The 11,389-nt window shown below is 44.5% G+C and overlaps 2 protein-coding genes across 9 annotated transcripts in view; one reads left to right on the top strand and one right to left on the bottom strand.

The window, feature by feature from the left end:
* The window catches only part of LOC135236487 (CD276 antigen-like), a 33,771-nt gene extending 29,704 nt beyond the window's left edge, over window positions 1-4,067 (top strand). For 6 of the 8 annotated variants that reach the window (XM_064302937.1, XM_064302944.1, XM_064302930.1 and 3 more), the window contains one exon: window positions 923-4,067. In XM_064302937.1, coding sequence (XP_064159007.1) covers window positions 923-1,050 — 128 coding nt within the window. In that variant the 3' untranslated portion in view covers window positions 1,051-4,067. The remainder of the gene's footprint in view (window positions 1-922) is intronic. The other 2 variants (XM_064302961.1, XM_064302949.1) reach the window with 2 other exon arrangements.
* Window positions 4,068-6,333: 2,266 nt separating this feature from the next.
* The window catches only part of zbtb8os (zinc finger and BTB domain containing 8 opposite strand), a 24,844-nt gene continuing 19,788 nt past the window's right edge, over window positions 6,334-11,389 (bottom strand). The window contains exon 7 of the mRNA XM_064302991.1: window positions 6,334-7,573. Within this exon, the coding sequence (XP_064159061.1) occupies window positions 7,487-7,573 (87 nt within the window). The 3' untranslated portion in view covers window positions 6,334-7,486. The remainder of the gene's footprint in view (window positions 7,574-11,389) is intronic.

The following is an 11,389-nucleotide window of genomic DNA, read 5'->3' on the forward strand; positions in this document are numbered from 1 at the left end:
AAAGCCGGGCTGAGGCTGCCCGAGCAACAGCCCATTTGCCCTCTTTGTCTGAGCCGCCCCTCTGGAGGAAAAAATAATAACTGTTTTATTTTAGCCATTGTGGCTGTGTCACGCCAATTTTTATCCGGGCTGCAAAAATGGTCCTGGGTAACGCAGTGACATTCTAAAACAGCTGTTATATCCATTGTGATGTACTTAGCGTTTCGTTACAGTGTCCGTTTCTGTTGCGATAAAGATTCTAAGACAACTCTGTAATTTTACTGGTTTAACGGGTTATTTTCCAGCCTGAAGTGCAATCGTATTTGCTGCCCTGCAGAAGGTAAAGAGATTAAGGCTGTGTTTGTCCGAGTCTTTTCTGATGCTTCTACCTGCAGTTTTCCACAAAAGAACAGGCCCGTTTTTATTGCTGTTCCTGCTCCAAACAACAAGAATCCAGGAAGTTTTAAATTACTAGTTCCCCACGCAAAAACATGTTTGTTCCCCTTCGCTATCTAATGACTGTTTTGAGATCACTCCATTACTCACAAGCTTCTTGAAAACTGGCGACAGCATCCTTGAATTTTGAACACAGAATACCTTGGGAAAGCTTCTATCTGTGCCATATCAGCACAGAAATACAGCTGGGTTAGGTGTTTTGGTTCATTATTTTGTTTAATGAGAATGGCCGTTGAGCAGAGAGAGTGAGAACAATGGCGTGTTTCCAGTTCAATTTGAACGGCCTTGGTACATGTGTCAGTTACATTTGAACGGCCTTGGTATGTGTTTCAGTTCAATTTGAACAGCCTTGGTATGTGTGTCAGTTACATTTGAACGGCCTTGGTATGTGTGTCAGTTACATTTGAACGGCCTTGGTATGTGTGTCAGTTACATTTGAACGGCCTCGTCTTGTTACAGTTGAGCTGCCTTGGTGTGTGTGTTTCAGCTCCCTGTGACCCTGTAAATGGGACCAGAGTGACCATCCCGGTCATTTGTGTTCTCTGCCTGCTGTGTCTGGTACTGGCGGCCATCCTGTGCGTCCAACGCAAGAGGATCGGAAGGCAACGTGGATAAAAACGGTGACCCCCTAGGAACAGCTTTTGCCTCTATTATTGATTCCATTGGTTTTGTACAGAATGTTTGTGAGCCCTACTCACTACCGTGGCCATACCTTAGCTAATGGTATTAGTACCATGGTATTAGTGTGGTAAATCTTACCGTCGCACCTCATAACCCTATACTATCAGATCATTTCCTCATTATGTTTAATATTAAGGCATCCAATCCACCTGTATCAGAGCCTAGACATTACTACAGCCGATCAGTAAATTCTGGGGTTATTCCAAAGTATATAATTATGCTTCTGGGGTCATTCCTCTCCACAGAAGAAAAGGCTGATGAAAATGCTGATGAAGTTGCACTGGACCAATTGACTAACCAGCTAACCCTTACCCTCAGGAACACTCTTGATGCTGTTGCCCCCCTTAAAAGAAGAAACCCTAGTCGGAAAAACTGCACTCCATGGTACAACGATACCACCCGGGCCCTGAAGCAGTCTACTAGAAAATTAGAGCGAAAATGGCGGTCAACAAAGCTAGAAGTATTTAATCTTGCATGGAAAAACAGCTTTCTTCAGTATAAGCAAGCTCTTGCTTCTGCTAGATCTAGACCAAAACTAATTCAACAAAACAGACATAACCCCAAATTTCTATTTAGTACTGTGGATAAATTAACTAAAAAACAATCATCAGAGTTTTCAGCTTATCCCTCCAATCTTAGCAGCATTGACTTCCTGAACTTTTTCGATCAGAAAATTGAGGCTATTAGAGACCAGATTTCCAAACTGTCTCCATCATGCACTATTTCTGTTCATGTTAATAATCAGCCCCGCACCTGGTTAAAACAGGAAGATTTACAGACAGCGGTACTAAACTGTTTTACGCCCATTAGCATGGTCGAGTTATCGGAATCGGTTATGTCTTCAAAACCGACGACCTGTCTACTCGATCCTATTCCTTCAAATTGGATTAAAGAACTATTTCCAGTACTAGGCCAGCATATACTAAAAATCATTAGCACATCCCTAGTCACAGGATACGTACCTGAGTCACTAAAAGTGGCAGTTAAGCCATTATTGAAGAAACTAAACCTAGAACCTGATAAACTGGAACATTATAGACCTATTTCAAACCTTCCATTTCCATCAAAATTATTGGAGAAAACTGTTGCTAAGCAACTAAGTGCATACCTCAGCTCTAACAGTATCCTTGAAGTATTCCAATCAGGGTTTAGACCCCACCACAGCACAGAAACCGCACTTATCAAGGTTACAAATGATACACTACTGTCAGCCGTACGTAACTCTGTGTTGGTTCTTGTACTCCTTGACCTGAGTGCAGCTTTTGACACAATTGATCATGGAATTCTACTGGACTCCAGGCCTGTGTTGGACAGGCACTCGCATGGTTGGATCATACCTATGTGACAGGAAGCAGTTTGTCAAATTAAAAGGAGAGTCCAGCTCCTCAATAATGAAATACGGTATTCCACAAGGATCAGTACTAGGACCAGTACTCTTCTTGCTATATATGCTACCTCTTGGCAATATTATCCGGGCACATGGCATGGCAGTTCCACTGTTATGCGAACGATACTCAGATTTATATTTCAATGAAACTTGACGAAGCACTGCCACTTTCACGGTTAGAGGCCTGTATTGTAGATATCAAGGTTTGGATGCTTTCAAATTTTCTGCTCCTAAATTCAGATAAGACTGAAATGTTGGTTTTAGGTCCCACAGTATTAAGGGAGAAATTGTCTACTCTCACTTTAAACTGTGATGGTGGTTTGGCTGAACCTAATATGGTCGTTAAAGACCTTGGTGTCACCATTGATCCTGATCCATCTTTTGACACCCATATGAAAAACATATCCAGAATTGCCTTCTTTCAACTACGCAACATAGCTAAAATTAGACATTTCCTGTCAGTTGGGGATGCTGAAAATTTATCCATGCATTTGTTACGTCTAGGTTAGATTACTGTAACGCCCTGCTTTCTGGCTGCCCTAATAACTCGTTAAAGAGTCTCCAGCTTGTGCAGAATGCAGCTGCTCGTATCTTGAGCAGAACTAAGAAGTATGAGCACATTACACCAGTACTAGCGTTGCTTCACTGGCTACCCATTAAGCATGCTCCTGACTTTTAAAGCCCTGCATGGACGTGCACCTGTGTACATATCTCACCTGCTCCTACCTTATAAGCCCACAAGGTCACTTCGATCCCATGATGCAGGCTACTTGGTAGTCCCAAGTATTTCCAAAAACCTAAAAGGTGGTAGGGCTTTCTCCTACAGGGCCCCACTACTGTGGAACCAGCTTTTAAAATTTATAAAGGAGTCAGACTCAGTCTCAATATTTAAATCTAGATTAAAAACGCACCTTTATGCTCAGGCTTATAATCAGTTGTAGTCTGGAGACAGGGTGCGAGAAGCCTGTAGTCATAGAGCTTTGTAGGTGGCAATCCTTTCCTTGCTGTCACTTGTCAATCAGCTGTGACCCGACTTTACATGGGCTGGCTCTTGATAGGCGGGTATGGTTGTCTACCCCTCATGACTGCATGGGCTCTCCATCCCTGTCCTAGTAGCTATGCAGCCATATACTACTCCTGGCGGGGTCCCCCCAATACATACTACTGCCACTTTACCCACTGTCTGCTATACTAATTGCCGTTTCTACCCTCTTCCCCATGCTGCCGGCGGGGCTCTTGCCCCAACCCTCGAGAGTGCTTCGAGAGTCGTCTGGTCTCCCCCACCTCTGTGGTCCAGCCTCTCTTTCGTCATGACTGACAGCAGTTGGAAAAACTGACAGAAGCGTTGCTATTGTTCTAGGGAATCCTTGAAGACACTTCCCTGGAACATTAGACTTTCCATTTGCATTTCTCCAAAAAAAAAAATGCTACACAAGTAAGACTGAAGTAAATTAATCCTTGGGTTGTGTTTTGTGCCGTTTCTGTTCTTTTTGTTCTGCTCCTAAATCGGGCAGTCCGTTTTAACTATTTATAAAGCAATAATAAAGCATATATTTTCACATAATGTTGCGTTACACCTTTTAACCAGCTTCATTTCCAGTCGTCACAAGTTTTACACTTCTTTCTGATATTTATAGTCTACAGACCTCATTTTTTTAGAAGTAAAATAAGCAATTTATTTGAGAAAGTATAGTCATATAACATCAAAACTTGTTTAAAAAGGAACATTTATTTTGTACACTCCGAAATAAAGGTACAGTGGATGTATGTGAAAATAAAAAAAAATAAAAAACTATGTTGTTTTTTTTCTCTTTAAGGATCAAATTTCTCAAACCATTACCTTGGAACGTACAATAACGTTCTAATAAGCAGGAGACCTCAGTCTTATCCAGAAAGGTTCGGTGTTGGTGCAGGCTTTTGTTCCAGCCAAGCCGTAACTGCACCTGATTCTACCAATCGAAGGTGCACGCTCGGCAAAGACTGTTGTAGTCGATTAGTGGAATCAGGTGTGCACCTGCTCGGTTGAAACAAAGGCTTGCAGATGCACCAGCCCTTTCTGGATACGACAGGAACGTGGTCTATGTGAAGGAGAGCGCTCAGCGGAGAATCGAGCCCTTATCTTTTGTTGATAGCAGAGCTGGGGGAACCTTGGGCATATTTATTTGGATGGTTCCAAACAGCAGCTCCCGCAATTAGCAGATGCTCTTATCCAGAGCAGATTACATTCCTTACATACAATCCATTCCTACAGCCGGGGCCTGTATTGCGAAACAGGATTACTGAGATAGGTGGATAACAGCACTGGGTCACACCCAGAGACCCTCCCAAATCTGGAACGTGGACTGAAGGTTAAAAAATAAAACAAATAAAAGCTGTTCCAGGGTTCTACTCAGTGCAGTTACCCAGGTAACAAACAGTAGCCAGTAATCCCACTTTGTGGCACCTGGATATTGACTAAAGTGTTTCCCATTAATTACCTAGACTGTGGTGGCCCACCATGGTCTAATTTGCCCCGCCACAGTTTCATAATGAACCGAAAATATTTTTACACTTTTTTTTGCATTTGTGATGCCTGGGTACCTTCCAAAATAGCTGTGCGTAATACAACACCTGTTGTTTACGGCGTTGTCGCCCTTTTTAGCACAGTCTGGCTTGATTGACAATGAATTTATTCAGTAGGTGAGAGTATAAGCTTTCTAGCGATGTATAACATGTCTAATTTTGCTTTTGGAATAGCGTTTTTTAGGTCTGCGTAACCAAATTGTTTTTTACACTTTCCCTCTGTGGTAGCAGTAAAAGACGTTGCACCTAACAAAACGTGCTCAACGATTTTTCGTAATTTCTTGGAAAATATTATTATTATTATTGAGGACTTCTGGGCATAGCTAAGCTATGTTTGCTTATAGACCTAGCTGACATTGTTTTCTGGAGCAAAACAGAAGCGAATAGAACAGTATCATTGCTTTACTGTCTCTGTCTCCATCTACTGAACATAGATTTTTCATCATTGCTATGTAAGAATTACTGCTGAAAATATTTAGGTTATATACGTTATTTTTTAAATTGAGTGTCTTTAAATAGGTTAGTAGTATTATATAATGTGGATATTTCACACTATAATGTAAGCGTTAGTAGTGTAATAGTTTTTGTGAAGCAAGCAACAGTTATGACATGAGAGTTGGAACATTGCCAAAACGTGGTGGACAGTTAAATTGTTTTCATATCGTCCCATCCCCATACAAGAAAACATATGAGAGTACAGAGTATAGAATTACATACAAGAGTTAATTATTACACATTTAGGCACTGTACCGTTTTGTGTGACAACATTTTTGCATTATTTTTTAATCTGGTAGCAATGTTTCATCTTAAATCTTCATAAGGGGCTCATTTATATGCTTTATAATGGTCAAAAGGCATTTTATTCATTTTTGGAGATTAATACCATGTCCTCTACCCATGAGATAAATATTAAATCTGCATTAGGCCCCCGTGGACTTTTGTGTTTGTGTTGACCAATGTGTTTATGATTAAATTGTTTACTAGAGCACAAAACTCTTTACAAGCGTACATAGATCTACTTGGTTGTACGTCGCTCTGGATAAGAGCGTCTGCCAAATGCCTGGAATGTAATGTAATGGCCAACACAATGACTGCAAATGCGTTTGGAACAGCAAGTAAAATAAATAAAACAACACACCCATGGGAAAATAAATAATACTTCTGTTAAAGTGTTAGGAAGCCGTTAAAGTATTTGCATTTCTTTCTTTGATAAGAAACGGTTTTCAGAATTCACTGCTTCAGTGTCACTCAAAAGAAGGAAAACAAACTGGAAAACACTTTTTCTTTAATTTCTTAATTTCCCCCACACTCACTGAATATAAATAATTTTCCCATTGTAGCATTGTCCTAAGAGAAAGATACAAAACAATCTTGTGTATGTTGCATATATACAATCTTATGAATACCCCACCCCCCCAACAAAAAAAAACCTATCATACCTCGTTAAAATGGTTAATGTCTGACAGCATTAGTCAACATCAACCCACAGGGCTGCAGTGCAGTAGCTGTGGCATCAGTATCCGTGCAATTAACGCTTTTAAGGTGCGAGATCACAACTGTGTGGTCAGAATGTTCCCGACCGAACATTCTAATGCTGATGTCACAATCACTACTGAAAGCAGTGGACTGGGTGTACTGCGCACGCCGACCAGGAGAGGCAGAATGTCCACAGCCTGCATGGCGTGGTGTTCAGTACAAAACATGCGGGTATATTACAACGGAATGACGGCTGTCAGTTTGCAAATGCGTGATTAAAATGGTGAAGTACGCCCATACGAGCGTGTTTTTTTGTCGATCGTGCTAAAGACCTCCCAGGGGCTTCGTCCACAGGCCAAGCTTTGGAACCCCGGTACTGCAGAGCACCGACAATTCTCACGAATAACGGAACACAACAGGTGGATGTATGACAAGTGCATGGTTTCCCAGAAACAAAAAAAAAGAAAAGAAAATCCCTGCATGCAAGTGGCCAAGCCGCAATATCATCCTAATTACATTTTTGAACAGAGCTGTGACCACTAGAGGACTCATTACATTACATTACTCATGAAGCAGGCAGCGAGAGTGGCGGGGGGGAGGCAGGAGTGGGGGGGGGGGGTCCACAGAACACAATCAGACACATTCTTCCAAAGACCGCACGTCTGGAATACCTTCATTCCTTCTGCCTATATCTCATAGATAAATTATTTGTTAACAAGTCACATCTTTGTGTGACTGCAGCGCTACTAAGCTGTGCGTTTAACACTGCTGGCATTTCGGTCAGTTTGTCACCACCCAGTCATCAAAAGAAAAATGTAACCTCAAACCACAATTTCGCGCTGTACATTCCTGACCCCGTGCCCGTTTGGTGAAGTCACGGCACCGTGACCCGAACCCCCCCCCCCCCCCCGGTGAGGTCACATGACCGGAGCCGCCGGCTGGCCATCATATGTCGATGATGACGAAGATCTCCGGCATCTGCTTGTCGTGGACCTGCATGGCTGAGTATGTGATGGCCTTGACCTCCGTCCCCTGCCAAGAGAGTGGCATCGTCATCTCCAGATCTCCAAGAGGACAAACACTTCCCCGCATCCACCACAGACCCACGTCTTCAAATCACACCTCCACCCGCCGCTCCAGCACTTCAGTAAACAGTTGCTCTACCACGGCCATGACTAATCACCACTGACTGCACTTCCATTCACCTGTTGTAAAAGTTGTGTAAGTCGCCCTGGATAAGAGTGTCTGCTAAATGCCTGTAATGTAAATGGTATAAATGGACTGCATTTATATAGCGCTTTTATCCAAAGCGCTTTACAATTGATGCCTCTCATTCGCCAGAGCAGTTAGGGGTTAGGGGTTAGGTGTCTTGCTCAAGGACACTTCGACATGCCCAGGGCGGGGTTTGAACCGGCAACCCTCCGACTGCCAGACAATCGGTCTTACCTCCTGAGCTATGTCGCTAATGTAACGTAATGTTGTTGCGCTGTTCATTGATACTCTCTCCACGGAGGTCTTATTCTTGCCACGTTGTGCTCATTATGTTTTTTTACTACTGTGTAATTCCCCAACAGCTGTAACTGTTTACAGCTCGTTTACAGCTAGCCCAAGTTTTTTTCAGGTTTGTGTGGTTTCCAAATATTTACCTCTCACCCCTAGGGTCACCGTTGCTCTTAACCCCCCCCCCCCCCCCAAATTCATGCGCTCAACTTCCCATTGTGAGTCACTCTGGATAAGAGCGTCTGCCAAATGGCAGTAATGTAATGTAAAATCAGGGATGTGATCTTCCCCCTGATTTTTCCATCATAAAATCAAGGATGTATGCCAATTTTCAGCCTCTAACACCTGTGTTTGTAATGAGCACGCACATGAAGAGCTCCGGAGATACAGCCAAATAACAGCAGGCCCAGGCATATTGGTGTTTACCTTGCTTACTCTTTAAACAACCCCCCCTTCCTCCCCACTGGGAAATTGGGAAATACTTTGGAGGCTCCCATCCACACACAAACGCAAATACGCACACACGTACACTCACTCACCCTAAACAACCCTAAACACTAGGGTGTTTCCCTAGTTACTCTTTAAACAAACCAGTACGATGCCAGTCAATGAGAACAGATCATTCATTATTCTTTACCCCCCCCCCACCCCCTCTTCTACTCCCTCCCCTCTCTCCCCCCCCACCCCCTCCCCTACTCCCTCCCCTCCCTCTCCCCCCCGCCACCCCTCCCCTACTCCCTCCCCTCTCTCCCCCCCCCCCACCCCTCCCCTACTCCCTCCCCTCCCCTCCCTCTCCCTACTCCCTCCCCTCCCTCTCCTCCCCCGCTGGAAAATACTTTGGAGGCTCCCATCCACACACGTGCACAAACACACACACACACACACACACACGCACTCGCACACACGCACACACACTCACTCACTCACCTGAGGGTGTTTAGCAAGGCTGAATTCCTCTCCCCACCTATAAAAATCGAATCCCACAAAGACTTGGTTTGAGAGAGAAAGAGAGGGAGAGGAGAGGCAGACAGGAGCAAAAGGAGCAAACGCTTTGCGATCGAAGGGGTGTGGACTCCTGAAAGCAAAATGTCGCTGTGCGCGTTCGCTCATGCACGCATTTTGTGCGGGAACACGTCGTGTGCGTGTAACCTGAACCTGCAGACGTGCCCTTTGTTCGCTTGTTTTGTTCAAATGCGCTTTTCTTCACTGTTTCAACTTATAGCGCGAGGCGCTACCTCGTGACTGAAGGGCCGGGTTTGGTCCCCTTTTGTTGGGACTGTACAATGAAGGAGCCTTGCGCATAGCACCTCTTATTCTTCAAAGGCGTGAGAATACGAAATATGTGATTAGAATGTTGTTAACTGAACATAGGGCGGCAGTGTAACACTGTGAGTTAGGAACTGGGCTTGTAACCGAAAGGTCATAGGTTCGATTCCTGGGTAGGACACTGCCGTTGTACCCTTGAGCAAGGTACTTAACCTAAATCGCTTGAGTATATATCCAGCTGTATAAATGGATACAATGTAAAATGCTATGTGAAAGTTGTCTAAGTTGCTCTGGATAAGAGCGTCTGCTAAATGCCTGTAATGTAATGTAATGTAACATTCTAATGGTGATGTCACAATCACTACTGGTGACTAAGATCAGTGGAGTTCTAGAACACTCGCTTAGAATTCTGAAGAAGAAAAAAAAACTGCAAAAAAAAAAAAAACCTCTGCTCTTCAAACGGATGAAAAATAATTCTGTGGGTGAATGCTGGGAAAAGAAAACGCTCTGAATAAAAACTTTTTATTTTTCCTGTCCTTTCCTGTTTCAGCATGACAATGCGCCTGGGCTCACAGCGAGGTCCATATTGAAATCGTTTTGTCGATATCTGTGTGGAAGAACTTGACTGGCCTGCACAAAGCCCTTACTTCACCCCCATCCGGCATCAATTGGAAAGCTGCGTGCCAGGCCTAATGGCCCACTCAGTGCCTGACCTCACCAGTGTTATTCTGGCTGAATGCAATGCTCTAACATCTAGTATGAAGCCTTCCCAGATGTGTGGAGGTTGCTATAGCAGCAAAGGGTGGACCAAACTCCATATTAACATCCACAATTTTGGATGAGATGTTGGACGTCTTTTGGCCACGTGGCGTACGTATAATACCGGGTGCGGTACGGTACTCGACTGAAACGAGACGCAGTTCAGGAAGCACCTGGGTCGGGGCGGACGAGGTCGTGACGAAAAAATCAGAAACGGGAAGAGGCGGGACGCTCGGTGAAACTCACCCGATGGAACGAATTTGGAAACGCATCCGATCGATGTGCAGAACCTTCACCTCCTGCAAGCACAGAGGCGTCAGCGTTAAAACGACAGGCCCAAATCTGACTGGCCAGTGCCGTGATCAGCCCTTATGTCTGAACAACACATTAACGACAACACCCGAGGGCAGTGAAGTGCCAATCCCACACTTATCACAGAATACATTACATTACATTACAGGCATTTAGCAGACCACCAAAATGCTAATGAAAATCGTTGGAAAGTCTTCACTCACAGTATTTAAATAAACACAGAACGTTCTTGGTGGCAGAGGCAGATTCCCAGGCTAAAATACACTGAGGCCGCTGTGGGATTCCTCGCTAACCCACAACAGATGTGAGTATTTGGCATGACCGTGGTGCCTCTCGGGGCAGCCTTCGGTACGCTGTGTGATTTGGAATAATCGTGTTGAATCGGTAAAAGTGAATCATGCCACTGACTCACACGTGTGACTCACTGAAAGTAAAACGAGGTCTCGACCGCGCTGCCCTGACACACTCGATGCGAATAACCACAGAGTAACCGCCCCCCTCCCTGCATTTATTGCATGACACTGAGCAGAGTGACATCATCCCGAAAAGTGAAATGTTTCATTGGGTTTCCCTTGGCGCCCAGACGCCACCCGTGAAGCAGGTTTTTTAAAAAAAATTATTATTTTTTTTAAAACCTACCGTAAGCCGGTCAAAGCCACATCTCCACCCCTCTTCCTGACTGAGACGGGTACGCGTCACGCGTTTAAACCGCTCGAACACCACCGGACAGATTACTTAGCTCATTTCAAACTGCCAACGGCGGTCCAGTTGTGACAGCCTGGAGACAGCGTCCCGCCCCCCCGCCCTTCCGCTCCCCTCCCCTCTATATTAGTTCATCAGCAGCGCCACCTCAACGACGACAGTGACAGCATTGTGGTCCGTGCACTTAATAAACTCATAAACTCCCCCATCGGGGGGGGGGGGGGGGGCGGCAGTGTAGCACAGTGGGTAAGGAACTGGGCTTGCAACCGAAAGGTCGCAGGGTCGATTCCTGGGTAAGACACTGCGTTG

The sequence above is a fragment of the Anguilla rostrata genome, chromosome 1 (genome assembly GCF_018555375.3).
Source record: "Anguilla rostrata isolate EN2019 chromosome 1, ASM1855537v3, whole genome shotgun sequence".
Taxonomy (NCBI): domain Eukaryota; kingdom Metazoa; phylum Chordata; class Actinopteri; order Anguilliformes; family Anguillidae; genus Anguilla; species Anguilla rostrata.